This window comes from Vicugna pacos, chromosome 17 (genome assembly GCF_048564905.1).
Source record: "Vicugna pacos chromosome 17, VicPac4, whole genome shotgun sequence".
Classification (NCBI taxonomy): domain Eukaryota; kingdom Metazoa; phylum Chordata; class Mammalia; order Artiodactyla; family Camelidae; genus Vicugna; species Vicugna pacos.
The window spans coordinates 54,475,858-54,496,481 of record NC_133003.1 but is presented as its reverse complement, the minus strand read 5'-3'; the positions used below and the strand labels follow the sequence as shown (position 1 = coordinate 54,496,481).

Below are 20,624 nucleotides of genomic sequence, written 5' to 3'. Positions count from 1 at the left end.
CCGCCCACAGCACCTCACCTGGCGGCGGGGGCAGCGGCCGTGTGCAGAGGGCTGGGCTCCGTAAGGACCTCGCCCCTTCCCCACCCCCTGCCCACTGACAAGAAGCCTCTAAAGTGACCCCACCGGGCATTTCTGGAGGGTGTGGCCTCTATAGCTGGAGCTCGCGCCTCTCCGTTCTTTGCTTTCCTTTGCTTCTGACCTGAACTGGGTCTTGTTCTATTGGCTCAAACGTGACGGGGAACCGAAAGGGTCAGTAGCCATCAGAGGGAGGAGGACGGGGCAAGGGCAGGGCATGAGCCCTCTGCCTGGAGGACACCCCCAGAATGCCCCCACTTCCCCTCGGAGGCCACGGGCCACACCTGGCTGCAGGGGAGGGGAGAGGCCGTCTAGTCCGGGAAGTCCTGTGCACAGGTGACACTGCTGCGGGAGCAGGAGCCGGGCCCCGAGGGACCGGCCCCTTTGGCGCTGCTGCAGCACGGCGTGCGGCGCATCATCTCCCCTACAGCACACACCCCTACCTTCCACACCTGCACCTTGCCGGGTGGATGGACACTTACAAGACACTGGGACTCTGGGTGAATTTTTACTTACTTCCTTGAACTTTTTGTATTGATTGAACTTTTGGAAATGGACGTGTGTTTTTCAGGATAGCTTCTTTTCCAAAATGAATGACATAAATGAAATCCAAGGTTAGAGACTTCCGGATGCAAGACGTGACCCACAGGAGGCTCTGGCTCTGGGATACCCCTTCAGAGTTACCCCAAACTGAGGGCCTTTGTGCTCCCTCAGTGACACATCATCTGTCAGATGCAGACGCCCCCCGGGCAGGGGCTGAAAGCTTGAGGGTGGGGGACAGCCCCTCTGGCCCCGAGCTATTCCAGGAGGGGATTGAGCTACAGGCGTTTAGCAGCTGACACTCAGCTGCTGTAAAGTGTCCCGGTGCTGAAGCGGAATTGGGGGTAGTGGGGAGCAGTGCTGTGGCCACACCACACCAGGGACCCACAGAAAGTCACGTCCTGGCGCCGGAGAGGAAAGAGGAAAGTCAGAAATGTCACTGTACACAGAACCACTGTATGCAACCACTATTTTTCTTCAAACCTTCCTCAGAAAAGAGACTGGTTGTAAAACTAAACCCTGGTGTGGAGAAGTATGAACCTGAGTCTGAGCATGAGCAAACACTGGACAGACCCAGGCTGAAGGACCCTACAAAACACTTGGCCTGGACGTTTCCAAAGTGTCACGGTCATGAAAGGCAAAGGAAAGCCAGGAGATGTTCAGACTGAAGGAGACCGAGTAGACACGAGAAAGTCAGCGTCTGGTCTGGACAGGCAGTTGAGGGGAAGACAATACTAGGACTCGGGCAAAACCCAAATATAGATTGTACCTGTAACAGTTTTGTTACTGATGTTAGATCCCCTGACTGATAGTCACACCATGGATGTGTGAGATGATATCCTTGTTCTTAGGTCACAGGAGTGAAGCATCATGGTACCTGGAGTTTTCCCTCAAATATTAAGCAAAAATATATGTGTGAAATAAAAATAAAATTATATATCTCTGTAAATAAATATCGAGATATAAATCTTCAGAGAAAGTAATATGACAGAAAGTTAGTAATTGGTGAACCTAGGTAAAAGGCACAGCGTTCATGGTAATATTCTAGGAACTATTTTGTATGTTTGCAATTCTTCCAGAGTGAAAGGAGAAGGACGAACACTCCCAAAACGGAGAGCGAGCCAACGGGAGGGCAGGAGTCAGCCACGCTGAGGGAACTCAGACCTGGTGAGGCTCCTGGTGGGAAGGTGCTGCCACTGATACCAGGTGAATTATGATCGTTACACACGGTAAGCTTGAAGTTGAGCCTGGGAAGACTTCCAGAGTGTATTTTCAACTGGATGGACTGTGAGCACTTACTAAAGACAGTGAGCGTCTCTGGCAGTGGATATGAACTTCCCCCACAAAAATAAATAAGTGAATGCAAATTAGGACAAAGTGACCTCATTTTCTTTTTTCCAAAATACACTGGTGAACATGAGCACAGTGCACCTTGATTTCGGCAAAGTTTTGGGTAAGTTGTGCCCAACACCCTCATGGATGAAAGGACAGGACAGCACAGCGTTTTCACAGCAGCCTGAACAGGACCACTCGGAAAGCTGCCTGAATCTGCGGGGAAGCGGGGTGGCGGGGTGGGGTATAGTTTCCTAGGTCTGCTGTAACCAAGGACCTCTGACTGGTGCTTAAGTTACAGAAATTTACTCCCAGACCTGGTAGAGACGACTGTAAAAGAAGTGCCCAGCTGGGAGACACCGCCTGCACGCCTCGGCTAGGGCTCTGCTGGAGCTCTGTCTGCCCCAGCAGGCGGTGCTGCCTGCGACGGGGGCTGGAGGGGCTGCAGTTTGCACAGTGGCTCTGCTCCCTTTCCCTTCTGGAGCAGGTCCTTCCCTCATAGCCTCAGAAGAAGTCGACGCTGCCGACACCTTAATCTTTACTCCCAACCTCCAGAACTGACACCCAGAGTCTCTGCTCCCAGTAGGTCGGGGATGAGACTGCTGTCTGTCCTTTCCCCTTCCTCTGGCCCACAGAGCCAAACTATTTCCCAGTCTCCCTCATGGCTGGGTGTGACCACGTGGCCTCGATTTGTTCCAACGGGACATGAGTCAGCGTGAGATTTGCCTCTTCTGGGCCCGACCCTCACAGACCTGCTGGGCACTGTTTCCCACACTCTGTCCCTCTGGCAACCAGAAGGTCAGCCCCCAGGGGACCTCGACGGAGCCACCAGGGCCAGGGTGTCTGAACAGCTAAATGGAGGGGAGCTACCTCGATGGTCCGAACACCTGCCCCTGCTGCCGGCATGAGCCCAGCCTTTCTCGTGCCATGTGGTGTGAGGTTGCCTGTTGCCACCCAGCACCGGCGGGTGGAAGGAAAAGGCTGGGGGCGTAACTGAGGAAGAATACTTTGAGCAGTGGTGGGCAAAAGCACAGAACAGGAAAGCAAAAGTATTTGTTCTCTGGAGAAGCCAATTGTTTTCAAGCACAAATCAATTCAACACAAGGTTGCTGAGGGTCTCCTAGTGCCAGCGTGTGCTGAGCCCTTGCAGTGCAGAGCTGAGCGCGGCCACTCTGCCTGGAGAGGCTCACCATCCAGCAGTGTGAGACCCTAAATCACAGTAATTATGCCGAGGGCCGAATGCTATCTGCCAGCGGCAGAGCAGGGTGCCCTGGGAACACAGGCAGTGGCGCCAGTCATCCTGCCGAAGATGAGTTCCAGGAGAGAAAAACGGAGGAGGTGACGTCTGAGCGGGGCTTGGAGACGACTCCCTAAGTGTGCGCACTCATCTACTCCACAGCTGCTTCCTCAGCACTGACTCCGTGCTAGGCAGCGAGCCAGGCCTGGAGAACAGAGGTGAGCAGAGACAGACACAGCCCTGCCGGTGTGGCATTTGCAGCTGAGTGCAGAGAAGGGCTGTTAATCTTACAGTTACACAAACAAATGCAAAAACTAACCCCGAGACCGTGGCTAGAAAGAAGAGGTGCAAGGCTTTCCTGAAGTGAAACAGAGGTTTGTGAACTGATGACGTACAGAGAATGCAAAGACAGCTAGCAGGACCACCATGTAAATAACAGGGCTGCTGGCGCCCAGGATGGACTGGGTTCCCAGCCTCCACCCCACCAGGGGGGGGGGGTTGGACATGTGACTAAGTTACAGCCATGGTATGTGAGCCTGTGACTTCTGGGTGTGTCCTCCTGGTCCTCCTAGCTAGGGGTGGTGGTGAGCATCTTGGAGCAGGTGGACCAGGGCGACACTCCAGGGCAGGTGGAGAAAGAGGAGCGGAGGAGCCCAGGGACAATGACAGTCGGCAGTTTCCTTAACAGCCTTGGAATCCTTCCACCTGGCAGCTGTGTGAAAGGAAAATTAACTTCCTTCCTCTTAGGGACCTATCACTCAAATTCTTTTTTCTTTTAATTGAAGTATAGTTAATTTACAATGTTGTGTTAGTTTCTGGTGTACAGCATAGTGATTCAGTGACAACATGTGTATTCTTTTTCCGATGCTTTTCCATTACAGGTTATTACAAGTTATTGAATATAGTTCCCTGTGCTGTACAATAGGACCCTGTTGTTTCAGATTCTTTGTTAAAGCAGCTAAACCCATATGCTTTAACTTACACAGTATGTAAGATACTAATCATTGCTTAATAATGCAACAAACAATAACAATTAGTCATGGCTGTGTTAGGAAATTACTTGGCCTCTGCCTCAAACAAGATGTGATTATTCATGTACTCAGGATTTGAGGATCACATTGCTGGGGAAAATGAAATAATCTTGGGATGTGGAGAGAAATTTGGCTTCTGGAAAATTCATGACCTTTCAAAAACCCTCGAATCTATTAGATTAAGTTGTGTGCAGCCTTGACTACCCAGAGGCTGGACTGTCTGAGTATTTTGTCATTGTGGGAGTGGGAGGGCGTGGCTCACAGACAGACAATAGCTCCCTTCCCCACGCTTCCCTGCCACAGATTCTTAAAGCAAGAATCGCCAAAAGAAGTGTGGCCCTGTCTCCGTGGCAGGAAGGGCCACAGTGATATTATCATTGAGAGGTGGCTTTCTGCCCCGCTTCCAAGATCTTTGGGGAGAGGTGTTTCCACAAGCCTCCTGAGGGTAAAACGACCTGGGTTACTTGACAGTTACCAGAGCACTTCCTCACCCATCAGCGCTCCTCTTTCATCCCCCCGACAACCGGCTGCGAGGCGGCTGTTGCCACTTCGCTGCAGCACTCCAGGCATCTGAGTTGCTCACAGGTGGTCAAGAGGCCTTGAGGAGCAGAGCAGAGCTCGGGCGTGGCTAGGGCCTCCTCGTGGTCACTTACCAGCTTTGCGTCTCCACCGCCCGGATCAGGGCCCACTCCCCGACCACGTGTTCTCTGCAACGGCCGAGCCGGCAGTTGCGTGGGCCAGCAGGGTGGACAGGACAGAGCTCCCGACCTCTGGAGCGTTCAGGCTGCGGGAGGGGGGAGTGTGACAGCTGTGTACCCCCAGCTACAGTGTGCGCTCCGTAGGGTGAGCCCCGTGTGCCCCTCACGGGCCAGTGCTCTGAGCCGCTCAGACCAGGACAGCCAGTAAGGCAGCTGCGGGAACCTCCGCCCTCCCAGGCCCACGGGTGCCGAACCTGGGGCTGCAGGGCTGACGCGCTGCCCCTGCGCGCGCGCACGTGCGCACACACAGGCACACACGGCGCGCGGGGCTGTGGCGCGCGCTCCCTGCCGCCCGGCCACTAGAGGCGAGCACCTGTCCCGTCGGCGGCAGAGCTGCCAGCGCCCCCTCCGCCCCGCAGGCGCCCGGCCGCCGCCTCCCCGTCTATTTATAGCGCGCGCCCGTCCGCACAGGCCTTATTGGGCAGCGCCCGCGGGTCAGGCGGCCCGGGCGGTCGCGGCGCCATCGCGGAGGCCCCTGCGAGCCGGGCGGCGGGGCGGCGGCTCGGTGAGTGCGGGTAGCGCGGCGCGGCGGGCGCTCACCTGCGGGTCCCGGGCGCCCCCCGGGCATCTCCGCCGCCGCCGCCGCCGCGCGCCGCTCCTGGCCCCGCAGTCCTGCGTCCTCGCCGCCCTCGCGGTGTAGGGGCGCCCGAGCCCTCCGTTCCCCGCCGTCCTCCGGGACCTGCCCGGGGACGTCGGGCGTACCCGCCACTCTCTTCGCTGCAGCCCGAGGGGTCCGAATGCCCCGCTTTCCGGCCCGCGCGCTTCTGCGGAGCGACTGACCAGCTCTGCGCGCCGCAACGGCTCTGGTAAGGAAAAAGGACACTTGTCTTACCTATCCTTATCTCCCCCCGGCCGTCACCGCAGGCCGGGTGTGTGGGGCGGATCTTACTGTGCAGCGAGCAGTGTTCCCCACACTCGCGGGGACTGCGGGTGCATCCGCGGGGTGCGGGTGTTCCGGGCCGTGCTGCGCCAGGGTCTGCACGAGGTGGCCACGCGGAAGCGGAACAGGCCGTGGGGATCGGGGCACGGAGGTAAGTGGCTGCAGGAAACCGAGGGCCGGGCAGCGTTATAAACACGCCTGGCGCCCAGTCTGGATTAGGGCCTCGGCGGGAATGCAGCGCTGGTCTGCCAGCTGGGGCCTCTCCGGGCCTGCACGTGGTTGTCGCCATGGGAATTAAGGACCCGCTGCCGCCATAGCTTCTGTTTTTTTCAGTTGATGCTGGAATGTTCGAACTGTGCATGTTGGCAATTAATTTACAAAAATAAAAGTCGATGAGCAGGCGATTTGCCGTCTCTGATTTCAGCTGTTCTCTAAGAAGGGGCCCAGACTCCTGGGAGCACGTGGAGACTGCAAATTAATGTCGAGGGTGGGAGTGAGAAGTGGGTGTCACAAGACATCAAGCCATAGGCCAGGGAATCAAGTTAATGATTCTGGGTGATCTGTTTGACTTGGACAAGAGTACAGCAACTTGAAGAATAGAGCATTTTTTCTATAGGTAGAAAAAATGTGTTCAAGATAGTGCTTAATAACAGGTATAAAACCTAAAAAAAAAGTTATGACTTGTAATTTAGGACTAAGCAAAGCATTCACTTAATTGCACAAGTTGTAGTGAGCAACTCTGATTGTCAGAGAGATATTAAGAATACAGAAATTGCTGAGACGTGAGCCCCCACGTCCACAGGCTCATCACCGAAAGGAAGCTGCCAGCCTCAATAAACTGCGGTAACAGTGCAGTAACCACTGCGCTCAGGGTACCAGCGGGGAGAGAGGAGAATCACTGAGAGAGTGATGTCTGGGCTGAATTCTCAAGAGCTGGTTACATTTTTTTCAGGGGGAAGGGTGGTCAGAGAGAATAACACATGTAAGCAGGTAGCATTAGACTTGTGAGTGGTCAGTACTACTGAGAGACTGAGAAAGGAAGGAAGTCAGGAGCTGGGGCCAGAAGGGCTGGCAGGTGCTGGATTGTGAAGGGCCTCCGGAGCCGGGATGAGAGGCAGTGCTGGTGCAAACAGGCCCAAGGTGATGTTTTTAAACGTGGGGTGATGATTTCATGCCTGATGGCCACCAACTTTCAGAAGGGCTGTGCTTTAAGCCTTAGAACTGAGACATCATTTTCTGACGACGCACTGACGTTCCTTGGCTTGTCGACCAATATCTGTTGAAAGAAGTTTTAGACAGACTGGAATTTAGGACCCTAACCGAGTGATTTCTCACATCTTCAGGGTCTTTGTCGATAAAATTCAAGGCTTTGCTGTAGATCAACTCTATGATTTCATATTATAACCTACTCACCACTTCTATGGGAAAAAAATATATACACTAATTTAGGAATCCAGTGACTTCTTTTCCTGCCAAAGCAGGAGTAGGAAGACATTGTTCCTGCCTTTCCTCCAGAGCAGTTCTCATTCCGACTGGATAAGTAGGGTGTAAGTGTTTGTATTTTCCAATCACCCATACATTGGGGTGGGGTGGAGACTGCCTACATTTTGACCTGTTGAAAAGAAAATTCATAATGTATCTGTGTGTCCTGTCTGTCTGTCTGTCTTCCCTTCCACCGCATATACATATACACACACAGACGTAGTTTACAATGTGGGTTAGGTTTTCAATGCTGTAAGTTACTCTAAGGTCAATACAATTTTTAAAGTTAGCTTATGCAATATTTAAGGCACGAGAAAAGACATAGGGAGTAATGTAGTGTGTGCCAGGGTACCCACCCTACAGCTGGTAAAGGCAAACACTAATTATGCAGTTGAGACTCCTTGTCACCTTCACCAGTCATGTCCCCCTCCTTTCAACCTCCTGAAGGCAACCACTGTCCTAAATCTGCTGTTTATAATTGCTTTTCATTTCTTTATATTTGACTACAGTTGTACGTGTCCTTAAAGAATATACAATCCTTCTAATTTTTTATTTTGAGATAACTTCACACTTACGGGAAAGTTCTAATAATAGTACAGAAACTCCCATATCCCTTTACCAGATTCACCAACTGTATTTACTTTGTCATAATATATCATCTATATTTACTCTATTAGAATGTATACAGTTGTTTAGCACATGCTAAACAAGATATCAGTGGCATGTAGCATTGATTCTGTTACAGGTTTTTTTCACACTTTAATGTTCATGACATTTGTCCATGCTGATACACGTAGCTCCAGTTCGTTCTTTTTCATCCTGTACAATATCCTCTTGAGTGAAGGTGCTACAGTCTGTCTGTTCTCCTGTTAAGGGGTATTTAGGTTATTTCCAAATTTTTGCTATTTCAAACAGAGCTGCTATGAATTTAACCTAGGTTTAACTTCAGCAAAACATGGAGGCATGGTTGTGTGTATCCATCGTTATTTAGAAAAAATAGCAATTTTAAAGATAATGTAAAGATGATAAAATCAAACATTGTGAAAGCAAAACATTGGCAGTTTAAGTAAATTAACCTTTTTACGCCACACTAAAATTTACAGCGGTCCATTTCTTAAAACTAAATATACTGGACATGGGTATTACTGCATTGTAGATTTGCAAAGTAATTAGGCTTTATTCTTGTGACTTATATTTATCTTTGCTATTTATTTTTTCTCCATTATTATGGGTACTATTAATATGAATGCACCAATTCAGCCTTTTATAAATTGGAGCAGAGAATAACTTCCCAGTGATATCACTGAGAACATTCATATAATTTTATTATGCTGATGAAAGGGGAATGCCCTCTGTGCCCTCATTATAAGAAAAAGTCGTTGTCAGCAATCCTTTATTTGCAAGCTGCGTCTTACCTGCAAGCAGTTGTATATGGACCCAAACCTCGTTATTATTGGAAAATTGTTTCTACAGGTATATCCGGCTTCAGCTCTACCAAGCAGGTTTTACCAAGCAGATTACACATTGTCCGAGCGTGGCCTTATTTAATGTTGTCAAACTATTCTTTAAAAAAAATTTTTTTCATTGAAGTATAGCTGATTTGCTTGCAATGTGTTAGTTTCTGGTGTACAGCAAAGTGATTCAGTAAGATAGACAAACAGACAGACAGAGCTATGTATTTTTTTTTCTTTTTCATGTGCTTTTCCACTATGGTTTGTTACAAGATACTGAATATTGTTCCCTGTGCCAACTATGCTTATATAATGACCCAAAGTAATCTCAGGTGAGGAAGCAGAGACATGCTAAGAAACTCTCTCGTGTTGTAAATGGCACAGCAAGGTCTCAGAACCCAGTCTCGGCAACCCAGGCCAAGGGCCCGTGTTTTTCACCTCTGAACCACACTCTGCTGCACCACTGTGAGCATTTGGTTACAAATGGCTGATCTAACTTCTTTGTTTATATACATTATCCCCATTTTACAGATGCAGAAACCAAGGTTTAGAAAGGTTACATAATTTTAGGATTACAGCAAGTTAGTGGCCAATCTGACCCAGGACTTTCTCCCTTCAAAGCCCCCACCTGCAATGCCAGTATCTTCTGTGTACCTTATGTGTACAAGAAACAATGCTGACATTGTTTCTTGAAGTATGGTGGCTAATTCAACTGCTCAGGGATCTTTCAGGATTTCCACCAGTAAATTCATTTGGTCTGTAAATCCACAGCAATTAGAGTTGCTTTTGGAGGCTGTATAAAAGGCAATTGGAGGGAAAGGGTACTTAACAAATGTATGTGCCCATTCAAAAAATTCATAAATGTTTCTTCTGAATGTTTGAAACAGTTATTTCTGTTTTAAAAGTATTTTTTGTTGTTGTTGAAGCCAATGTTTCGGGCAGAGAAACTGCATCCAAATATTTATTCAAGATTGATTTAAATTTGGGAATCGTGGGGACAACCAGATGGTCTTTTTAAAATAGGAGTCTGACCCTTCCCCTTCTGAGAACTCCCTAGCTGGATCTGAGCAGAGAACTGGAAATCAGGCACCAGATAGGATACTGCCCTACTCATGACCTAGAAAGTGGACTTATTTATAACAGTGGAACAGGAGTTGGCCGTCTCGAATAGCCCATGAGCTAAGAATGAATTTTATCATTTTTAAATGGCTTTTTAAAATCAAAAGAACGATATTTCATGCTGCGAAAATACATGAAATTCAAGTTTCAGTATCCGCAGACCATTTCACCGGCACGGGGCCATGCTCGTTTGTTCGTGTGTCGTCTGTGGCTGCTCCTGCCGTGCCACAGCAGAGCTGAGCTGTGAGGACGGAAACCTGCAGAGCCTGAGGTGTTCGCTCTCTGGCCCTAGTCTGCTGCTTGCACTAGAGGGAGCGACCGAGTTCATACCTTGGAGTTAGATGGAACTGGGTTCAAGACTCGGTTCCCGTGTCTGTAAAATGCTGTGGCCTTTCAATGAGACGCAGTAAACACAGAAGAGTGACTGTGATTTTTGCCTTGTAACAAGGAGGAATGAGGGTAAGGAGAGGTTTCCATGATTCTCTTACTTGGTGGTATGAGTAAGAGAAAATATAAGAATATACCAAAAGTGAAATTTTATAAAATATGTCACTGCAATTACCTTAAACGACGTTTTCTCAATATTTTTGCACATGCCATTTATATTAGTCAGGACTCACTCCAAATTCAAACTGGCTTAAACAACGAGGGCATGGTTTCTATCTCAAAGTGGCGAAGTTCAGGCGTAGGGCATGCTTCCAGCTCCCGCGCCCTGAAGTCTCTGCCTTCTTCCTGTCTTGGCTTCATCCTCACGCTGCCCACGGGCACACGGCTGCCACAGCTCCAGACCTCTCATCTTTGTAACATGTGGAGCCTCCAACCACTGGACCGGAGACAGCTTCCCTCCCATCAGGCCTGTCTCAGGTCCTATGCCAGTCCCGGCACCAGTCACAGTGGTGAGGGGAATGGGAGCCGCCCCACCCCGCAGCAGCGAGGGAAGGCAGGCTGGATTCTAGAAGGCCGACACTGCCCACTGCAGAGCCGCTTATAAGACATTACCTGTGACGTGTTTATAAGGACGGCCAGCACACGGTGTGCTGCTTATTCCATCTGTAACCTCTCTCTGAAACCCACGCCACCTACGCTTTACTAAACCAGCCCTGTGCCAGAAAGTTCAACAAGGGTGGTTTGGTCCCTGCCTTAAAGATACGAAATGCTCGGGTCCCCAGCATCTCGTTTGCTCCTCGCAGCGCCATCCCTTAGGAACGAAGGAGACTGAACTGCCTGTAGTGCGCTGGATCGAGCACTCCCACCTGGAAGCTGCTCTCGGTCCTCTCGCATTGTGGGTGCTGGCACCCGTTGAGGGGTTCTTGTATACCGGTGCAAACGAGAGAGAAGCTTTTAAAACATTTCCTTAAAAGGAAGTTTTTAATCCTTTCTAGCTTGAAGTAACAGCTGTCATCCATAAAGCTGATTGATTTCTTTTTGTGTGAGGAGGTCTACACAATATGATTTGGGCTCATCACAGAGTGTTGTGGGAGAGTTCAGAAATGTAATGACCTCACCCGGAATAGGATTCTCTTTGTAAAAGTCTAAAGCAAGTAAAAGCAAAAAGCAAAGGTTGACTTCTTAGCCGCAAGCCCTTGCAAAGAAAGTCTGAAGCGTTTATTGAAATAAAGCTGAGCCATTAATGCCAGAAAACCCAGCAAGGAGGGTTTTATCTCTATTTCTAGTTGTTGTAATTCCACACACTTCAGCACAGCAATTTTTAGGTCTTAGAGTTGCCCTTACATAACTAAACTTTCCTGTCGCTCTCAACACGTGTTCCCTACAATGAACTTGAATTCAACACTGAAAAAAATAGCCGTGTCTCACTGAGACGCGTAAGATTTCTAACCCTTTACAGGATTACAGAAGCTTAGAAAACGTATAACCTTTACAGCTGACAAGTTCTGCTTTCAGTGTTGAGATGACCACCTCCTCTCCTTTCTCAGCTGCCATCAGTGCTTGTTCGTAACCGCACGCAACTTATAGCACCTCGGACCTAGAGAGGGCGACGGGCTTGAGATCCCCTCCTTGCATTAAGGCTTCTGGCTCTGGGAATGTCCTTCTTTAAATCAAAACAGCTAATCAGCTTCCTTGAAACATCCCGTTCCCGGGGAAGGGGAAGCTGGGACAACCATCTTAAGACTTCCAGTCAGACTAGTGCTTTTCCAGGCAAGAGGTGGCTCCGTCTCTGCCACCGTGAAACAGGGAGCAGAGAGAAGCTGAGCACGGAGGGGGAGAGAGACGGGATGGCTTATGCATCTTCTAAGTCTGGGAGGATGCAGCCGTACGCGTCCAGCACCGCGAGCCCCTCAGCAGCAGGCGTTGCGTTGTGCTTTCCAAAGCCCCGGTGTGAATTATCTGCCCCAGAGCGAAGTCGGAGCAGAATTTTAGTCGACTTTTCTTTCAGGCAGCCTACTCGGCCCCGCTGTGATTCTGTGGATTGACCATTATAGCATCTGAGTGTGTTTTGGGGGAAGGTGCACGGCCTTTTAGGTGACGTTGCATCTCCTCAGACAGAATGTCACCTAATGCCCCAATTCCTCCGCCCGCGGGTCAGCTGGACTTGGTAACTGGAGACGGGTTAATGCAAAAGGTGCCATCTTATCCTCCCCTCCTGATTCAGCGCGGGGGGCAGGGCTCTCCAGCGGGTTAGGAAAATGTTAGTGGTTAATAATTCACTGCTTTTACAATCAACCATATTATTTTTAAATACCAAAATAGTTGTCTTAAAGCTAAACTACTCTGCTTGGAGTGAATATTTACTTATAAATGCTTCTTAGAACTCATGCTGCGGATTTAAATCACAGATAATTTTTTTCTTGGGAGAAACTGCTGCTTTTCTTTCCCTCAGGAGTGTGACATGGCGTCTCCGTGCTTTGTGGGTCATCGGACGTGCAAACAGGCCGTCGGGAGCCAAGCTCCGTTTGCAGGAGACTCACTCAGAAACGCTGGGGAGGGTGCCGTGGAGTGCAAGACCGAGGGAGAAGGAAAGCACCAACACAGCTTGAATCTGCTGAACACAGTTAAGAGCATGAGGGACCTGGCGGAAATGGTCGACGTTGTCCTCATAGCGGAAGGGGAGAGGTTTCCTTGCCACAGACTGGTCCTGGCTGCGTTTAGTCCTTACTTCAAGGCGATGTTCACCTGTGGACTCGCCGAGTGTTCTCAGAGGGAGGTCGTGCTCTACGACACCACGGCGGAAAGTGTGTCGGTGATACTAAGGTACATGTACGAGGCGGCTTTGGAGATCAGCAACGCCAACGTGCAGACTGTGGCGATGGCCGCCTATTTCATGCAGATGGAGGAGGTCTTCGGTGTGTGTCAGAAGTACATGATGGACCACATGGATGCCTCCAACTGTGTAGGCATCTACTATTTTGCAAAGCAGATCGGAGCTGAAGATTTAGCCGATCAGTCGAAGAAATATTTATATCAGCACTTTGCTGAGGTGAGCTTACACGAAGAGATACTAGACATTGAAGTGCACCAGTTTCTGACGCTTATCAAATCGGATGACCTGAACGTGTCCAGAGAGGAGGGCATTCTGGACTTAGTTCTGAGGTGGGTAAACCACGACCAGCAGCCACGCTCACCGCATCTTGTGGAGCTTTTGAAGCAAGTTAGGCTGCAACTGATCAGTCCTTCTTTTTTAAGACAAGCCCTAAAAAGGAACACGATGCTTCTGTGTGATGCTGACTGCATTGACATCATTCAAAACGCATTCAAAGCCATCAAGACCCCTCAGCAGCACTCACTCAACCTCCGCTATGGCATGGAGACGACCAGTCTTTTGCTTTGCATTGGCAACAACTCTTCAGGAATCAGGTCACGACGCAGGAGCTACGGGGACGCCAGTTTTTGCTACGATCCTGCCTCGCGCAAGACCTACTTCATCTCATCTCCCAAGTACGGGGAGGGGCTGGGCACCGTGTGTGCCGGCGTCGTCACGGAAAACAACACCATCATTGTGGCTGGAGAGGCAAGTGCCTCTAAACTCTCCAGACAGAAGAACAGGAGTGTTGAAATCTACAGGTTGGTGTCGAGCAACATACTTGTGAATGTTTTAATTGTCTTGCTTTGATATTAGCAACAGCAGAAGAAAGTACCCCTGGAAGAGTGACCACACCCTAAATTACATGCATTTTCCTGGAATCATGTATTTTGCATACATGTAAAAGTCACAATGAAATCACCCACATTTCTAAATTATTTTTCTCTCCCTTTAATTGTTAAGAACATATTGTTGAATTTGCATTAGTTAGATGTATGTATTTTATGATTCCATTGTATATTTTCACTCTTAATTTTCATGATTTATGCCTGTGATATAACTGCTTTGTTCTTGAAGAGCCAGATATAACCTAACAACAAGTTAAGTTTATTGACACTGACTACTTCGAACTGACTGTTTTTAGTTCATGATTGAGAGTAATGAGTCATTTTTTTCTCGCCCCAAATTACTAATTACCTGTTAGTTTTTATTCTGCACCACTGATTCCCGTGGGGTGAGTATTCGGAGCCTAAGAGTGCTTCCACCCTGGAGCTGTAAGGGGCCGGAGTGTCTGCCAAGGAGCGGTGTATCATCTGCGTTTTGTCTGTGAGGACAGACAGGTCTGCTCGCTGACATTCAGCAAGAACTCAGCTCCTGACTCCGCCGGGTGACCAGACACACGTGCACAGGAAGTCAGGCTCTCCCTCCACACCCTCCCGACTGGGGCCCGCGTACCGGGTTTGCACAGACCTCTCAGTGCTTCTGGACGGTGAAGTGGGGACAGAGAAGGAGCGAGCGGGCTGGTGTTCCCTGTCACCTGCCAGCATCCCCTGCTGCCTCTGTCACATTCACACGAGGAAGGCGTGTCCCATCTCGCCTAGTAGCGGCAGGCTGGGGACGCGAGCCCTGGACAGGGACTGGCCCTCTGCCCGCGGTGGCAGGTGACAGTGGTTCACTGAGTCGCAGAGCAGCCGCTCAGAGCTTCCAGTACAGACCGTGGGGCCCTTCCAGGAAGGAGGCCTGGCTTTCCCGGGTCGGTTCCCGTGGGTCCCCGCCACTAGACTCCTACGTGTCCTCCCCGCCGTGGAGCCCCCCCGCGCGCGCCCCGGGGTCTTTAGGTAGATCTTCTTCCTCATAATGGTCGTAAGTCCATGATTCTGCCATCAGAATTAATTTTTAACGAGCATCCAACCCTGGCAAAATGTCCGTTTTGATCCTCAAACGTCTTTCCTCTTAACTTGTCTTGGCCGCCTACTCCCCTTTCCTGTGGCAGGCGTGTACCCCACCCCCGTTTCCTTCTCATCCATCCTGAATCACGTGGGTTCCCATCACCAACGGGCTCTTCCACACTGGTCAGAATTAGCGTCAGAGCGTCCATTCAAAGCCCTCCTCATTCCTCCAATAAGGAGGTCACCAGGAAGGCAAGTAGAGAGGTCACCAGGAGCACTGCTTGGGGCTTAAGCGAGCCCCCGGGCAGATGCCTGCGTTCTCTCGCAGAGGGCTGCCGAGTGTGTGAGAAATGATCCTGCCTCTTGTCCCGTTCACTTCGCCTCCACCCTCTTCAGTCCCCTTTGCTCCTTTGCTTGTGGATTTCCACACAGGTATTTTTCTTCTGGAATTAAGAGAGGAAGCAGGCTAGTTCTCCAGTAGGCTGTTTCCTTCAAAAAGACACACACCTCTCCAGCCCTCCAGCTCCCGCGCACGAACAGCGGGGGACACGTGGGGCCCTTGCTTAGACTGTCAGCCTCTGAACACTGGATGCCTTTGCCGGTGTTCTTTTCTGTTTTTAATGTCACATCCAAAACAACAAGCTTTACAGCTTTAACTGGGCATCTTCTCTCCCCATTTTCAATTCAAAATATGAAAACAAAAGTCAGACTAGCGAGCTGCCCAGCAAACATGTATTTCCCAACCTTCGCGGGATGTATGTTTCGTTCTTGGCCTGCTTCCTTAAACCATGTCTCAGAAAACCAAACCCCATCTTTGAGCTCTGTTTCTATAATCACAGGCCTCGCTTTAGCAGCCCTTACTGATAGACACCTAATCCTCCCTCTTCTGCTCAAATCCAGTACAATTAAAAACAGTGGTGAAAATAAACCCGTGGCGCCGGGGACCCTGGTTTCCTACCCAGAATCTCATAGAGGACAGCTACCGTGAGGCCTGGGAAGTCTCCGCGGTCAGCCTGCGACAAGCCAGACTTCGCCGCAGGAAGGGGCACAGCCGTCCGACGCCCCTGCCGAGCCTGAAGGAGACGTTGTCCCTGGGGAAGCGTGTAAGCGCTGGCCTAGAACAACGGGGGGAAGCCTGTCTGAGGCTTGACGCAAGACACGCAGCCTGTTCTTAGAAGCTGTACCTATATAGAACGCACACAGCTTCCTCACTTGTTTCCAAACAGATCTTTTCTCTCTTATTTTCCACATTTTTCTGGCTTTTGTTTTTCCTTTGGTTTTCGTTTTGAATTCCAAGCATGCTTTCTGGATTTTCTAGGACAGACCTAATTTCACATATTTTTTATCCCACTGTCCTCAGAAGTACTTCTGTCCTCTTAGACTGTGTGTTCCAGTCACGACTGGAGAAAACAGATTTACCAGGAGGCCAGGCGAAGAATGGCCACAGACTCCACACTCAGCAACTGCGTAACGCTGGCCCCCACACACCCCACACACCCGTCCACAGAGGCAGTTACTTAATGCGTGGGATTCCAGGAGATACTGAAAGACCAGGATTTATCCCAGTGTCCCCGCTCTTCGCCCAAGGCTCTTCTCAGACCCACATAGTTATTCACGGTAGAAATGATTGAAATAACCATACCCAGTAGATTAAAATAGATCTTAAAGGCCTAGCAGACTCCTACAGGTGGGTTTTGATACACTCAGATGCCCTTGACTCCGTTCTAAGCCACTTAAAACCACAAGAACAAGCCTTAAAATTCTGTGTACCCTACCACATCTGTTAGATATCTGAACTGAAATATCTCCAGATTCTCAGCTCTAACGCTGATTTCCTTAATGTAGTATTAAAGTGAGACTTCTGGTCCACAGATTAAGACATTTTTTTCTTATTTTTACTTATTCTCATATGGTAAAACTGTAAATAATTTTCTCAAAGACTTTCCCATTTTTAATTTTCTTTCCCAGAATTAGGAAATGAAGGCTACTCCTGGATAATCTATACTTTTTCAATATATTATTTTTTCTAAAATTCTCTGGGTAGATGTGGTTGAATGTTTCTGTGCACATTATATTTTGTTCAGCGTTTCTTGCCCAAAGGAAGCTCAAACCTGTATCACTATTTTATATTAATATTTTTCCTCTCCAACTAGAAGAACCAAATCGTGTTGTTTTTAATTGGAAAAGAAACAAGTGTGTTTCTCTGGTAAGTTGTTTTCTCGTTAACTCTAACGCTGGCTTCTCTCTGTTAATTTACAGGTATCATGATAGAGGAAACCAATTTTGGGAGAAGTTGTGCACAACTGAGTTTCGAGAGCTCTATGCCCTGGGCAGCGTCCACAATGACCTCTATGTTATCGGAGGGCAGATGAAAATGAAAAATCAGTATCTCATTACAAACTGTGTTGATAAGTACTCTGTGAAGCAGGACAGCTGGAAAAGGGTGTCTCCCCTTCCTCTACAACTGGCGTGTCACGCTGCGGTCACGGTGAATGACAAACTTTATGTGATCGGAGGCTGGACCCCTCAGGTTAAGGAGTTCCCCACGCCCCTCACCGCACGGCTGTGCTGAGCTGGCTGCGCGCTGCGCACGCTGCAGTGGTTGAATACTAAGAGTGTGGCTTACATTTTGGTAATGCTTTTCACTTCACAGAATATTAAACCTGAGATTTTAAAGTGTCAAAGTAGATCAGGAGAAGGACTGCTGAAGAGTGTCATTCGTAGACACGAGCTCCTCCCATATTCGCGCTCTGTCCTTGTCCTTTGTAACCCTCCCCATTCCCGCTGCCCGTGAAAGGTGCCTCCGCTCCAGGCTGGTCTGTCAGGAGCCCCGGGCAGGGGCGGGGACGCTGCAGCCTCCTGCCAGTTCTGTCTGCTGTCTGCGGCCTGAGGCAGGTAGCTCGGCTCTTTCACGTTCAGGTTCTTGGTCTAAGCCGGAAACCAGAACCTCCTGTGACAGCACAGTCATTCCACCACAGCCGCTGTGAGGCTGAATGCTTCTGGTCTTCGCTGGGCACCCGCAGGTAGAGAAATCAGAGGCTGTACTGAGGCCCTGCAAAGGGAGGGGAGGCCAGCCTGGAAGGTCGGTGGAGCGTGACCACAGTGGCCCTTTCTTTCCTCTTCGGTGTCCCTCTCCATGCCTCGGGGCTCCCACAGGAGCGTCACTCCAGTGCCCCCTGCCCTGGCTGTCCAGTCTTTCTAATAAAGATTAATCTCACTAGCGCATTGTCTGTCCTCGTGACATCAAGAAATTTTATTTTTGCCTATATGATTCCTTGTTTCTCCAGATTTGCTTCATGATAAAATTGATGCTTTCTGCATTCACTTCATAAGCCTGGATTTTGCCTTTTATAGTATATCACACCTGTTTTAAACCCTTAAACTTCACATTGAATGCATTTTTAATTCACGCTATGTATCAAAAAAAGGCGTAGAGTTAATCACAGCTAGCAGCTGAAACCTGGCAACTATTTGTAATTAAGCTTTTCTCAGAACTAGTCATTACATAGTTAATTTTGCACAAATATTTTCCAAAGACAACTTAGAAGCTTTTCTTCGCTTTTCTTTCACTAAATCAGAGATTAAATACTTAAATCAGAAGCAAAATTAAAACAACAAGGTCAGTATTTCCTAATTTATACTGTCTTCGAACACATGAGTATTTACTGCATAAGGAAAGCTTTCTCTAATCTGTACCTAAAACAGTACATTAAACTGCGAGATCGCCGGGGCTGTGCCTGCACCAGCGGGATCATAGCTCTGATACGGTCCATGTAAAGCAGCTAGCTAAAATTAACTGCATGCAACTTTCGTAAGTATGGAAACTATTTCTGCTTTGAACACCTGCATCCAGAACATAAAACAAAAGACACTCAAGCATCTTTAGCTTGAAGTCATAAAACTTCCTGACACACTGCAGACAAAAAGTATTACTTCACCCAAAGTCTAGGATATATCTGTGTGTATTCAACTCCTATTGTCTCTAGTCATTAAAACATCTATATACACACAAAGAAAATAAATACATAAAAATAACTGCAAATAATTTATATTAGTCCATGCATCTTGAAAATTAAATTCAGACTGCTCCTATATTATGGTATAAAAATACTCTCATTACTGAAACACTAAAATGTTTCTGTAATTTTGTTCCATTTGGGTTAGAAAAATATAAGGAAAATGCCTTATAAACTATTAAAATTAGGTTCTCACAGATATTATTTAAGTCCACCAATATAAACGTTGGTAAAATAAAATTATACTTTAAATACTGTTCAAAAAAGCTTGGCTTCCTTTTTAAGGCTTTGCAGTGCTTCATTAAAAAAGAAAAATGCTGTATCGTCTCATTGCTAAGATCACAGACTGTGTGCTGTAACCCACCCCTGAGCCCCATTATGACACAGCGTGCAGTCCCCTGACAGTGACAGCGCACCTGTAGCCCCAGGTCGTGGGATGCGGTGTGTCTGTGGGCAGGAGCCACGGCAGTTAACAGAGGTTACTGTATGTCTCCTTGGCCGTCTGCTCTGATCAAGTGCGCTGGCAGGCTCGCAGCGCTAAGTGGTGTGCATCACAGTGGCTGTCATATTTCATACAGATGGATCTTCCTGATGAAGAGCCTGATCGATTAAGCAACAAAGTGCTGAAGTACGACCCCAGCCAAGATCAGTGGGCGGAGCGGGCACCCATGAAGTACGCGAAGTACCGATTCAGCACAGCGGTGGTCAACGGCGAGATCTATGTCCTGGGTAAGAAGCAGCGGGTCGCTAAGGGCGCAGCTGCTTTTCCTTTCTCAGCACTTTGCCTCCGTGGAAATGAAAGAGGGCGAGAGCCCCCTTCCTCCTGCAGCCAAGTTCAAACCCACCCAGAAGCAGCCCCGATGTGCTTCTGTTTCTTATTTTTCTAGAGCTCAGTCAGATACGATTAAAGGCCAGTGACTGATAAAAAACAAAGGTATTTTTATCAAACGCTCAAGTGGCGTGGGTGCAAGAGCGGTAGTGACACACCCTTCCAGGCCCAGCAAGCGCCACACCGCGGAAAGGCAGCGAGCCTCTGGCCGCCTTCAGTGGATGAGACGCGGGCTCTCGCAGGAGAGGGAGCCAGCGTGCCGGAGACGGCGCTGGGGTCAGGGCGCCCCACCCACCGCTTTCCTACGTCAAGTCACTTTTTATCTGAACGCGTGTTTTCTTATCTCAGAAACGGACGTGCGTGGTCCGGTCCCAACCGGTAGGGACTGGGAGAGGCTGGGTCGTTTCCACGGAAGAGGGTAAGAGCAGTTCGAGAGAGTCGCACACCTCCCCGGTCCTCCTCACCCCTTGTTTCTCCTCTTGCGTTGCGTCCTTTGCTCCTCTCCCTAACGTCACCCTCTGTCACTCACCCCTCCACCCTTCTCCCATGAGTCCAGGAAGCACGAGGCTGAGGTGGGGGTGACTGGACTGGAACGCGGGAACCATGCCAGTTCTGTATTTCGTCCCATTGGCATCCACGGCCAACTGGCAAAAACATGGGCGGCACGCTGGACACAAAGAGGTGGGGGGCACGGAACACAGGCTGAAAGAAAACCAAGCATTCCAG

General features: G+C 49.1%; 1 protein-coding gene across 1 annotated transcript in view; it reads left to right on the top strand.

The window, feature by feature from the left end:
* The first annotated feature begins 4,874 nt into the window (after positions 1-4,874).
* Positions 4,875-20,624, top strand: part of KBTBD12 (kelch repeat and BTB domain containing 12) — a 47,485-nt gene continuing 31,735 nt past the window's right edge. Inside the window, exons 1-4 of the mRNA XM_072941996.1 lie at positions 4,875-5,779; positions 12,745-13,925; positions 17,313-17,583; positions 19,648-19,798. Of these exons, the coding sequence (XP_072798097.1) occupies positions 12,754-13,925; positions 17,313-17,583; positions 19,648-19,798 (1,594 nt within the window). The 5' untranslated portion in view covers positions 4,875-5,779; positions 12,745-12,753. The remainder of the gene's footprint in view (positions 5,780-12,744; positions 13,926-17,312; positions 17,584-19,647; positions 19,799-20,624) is intronic.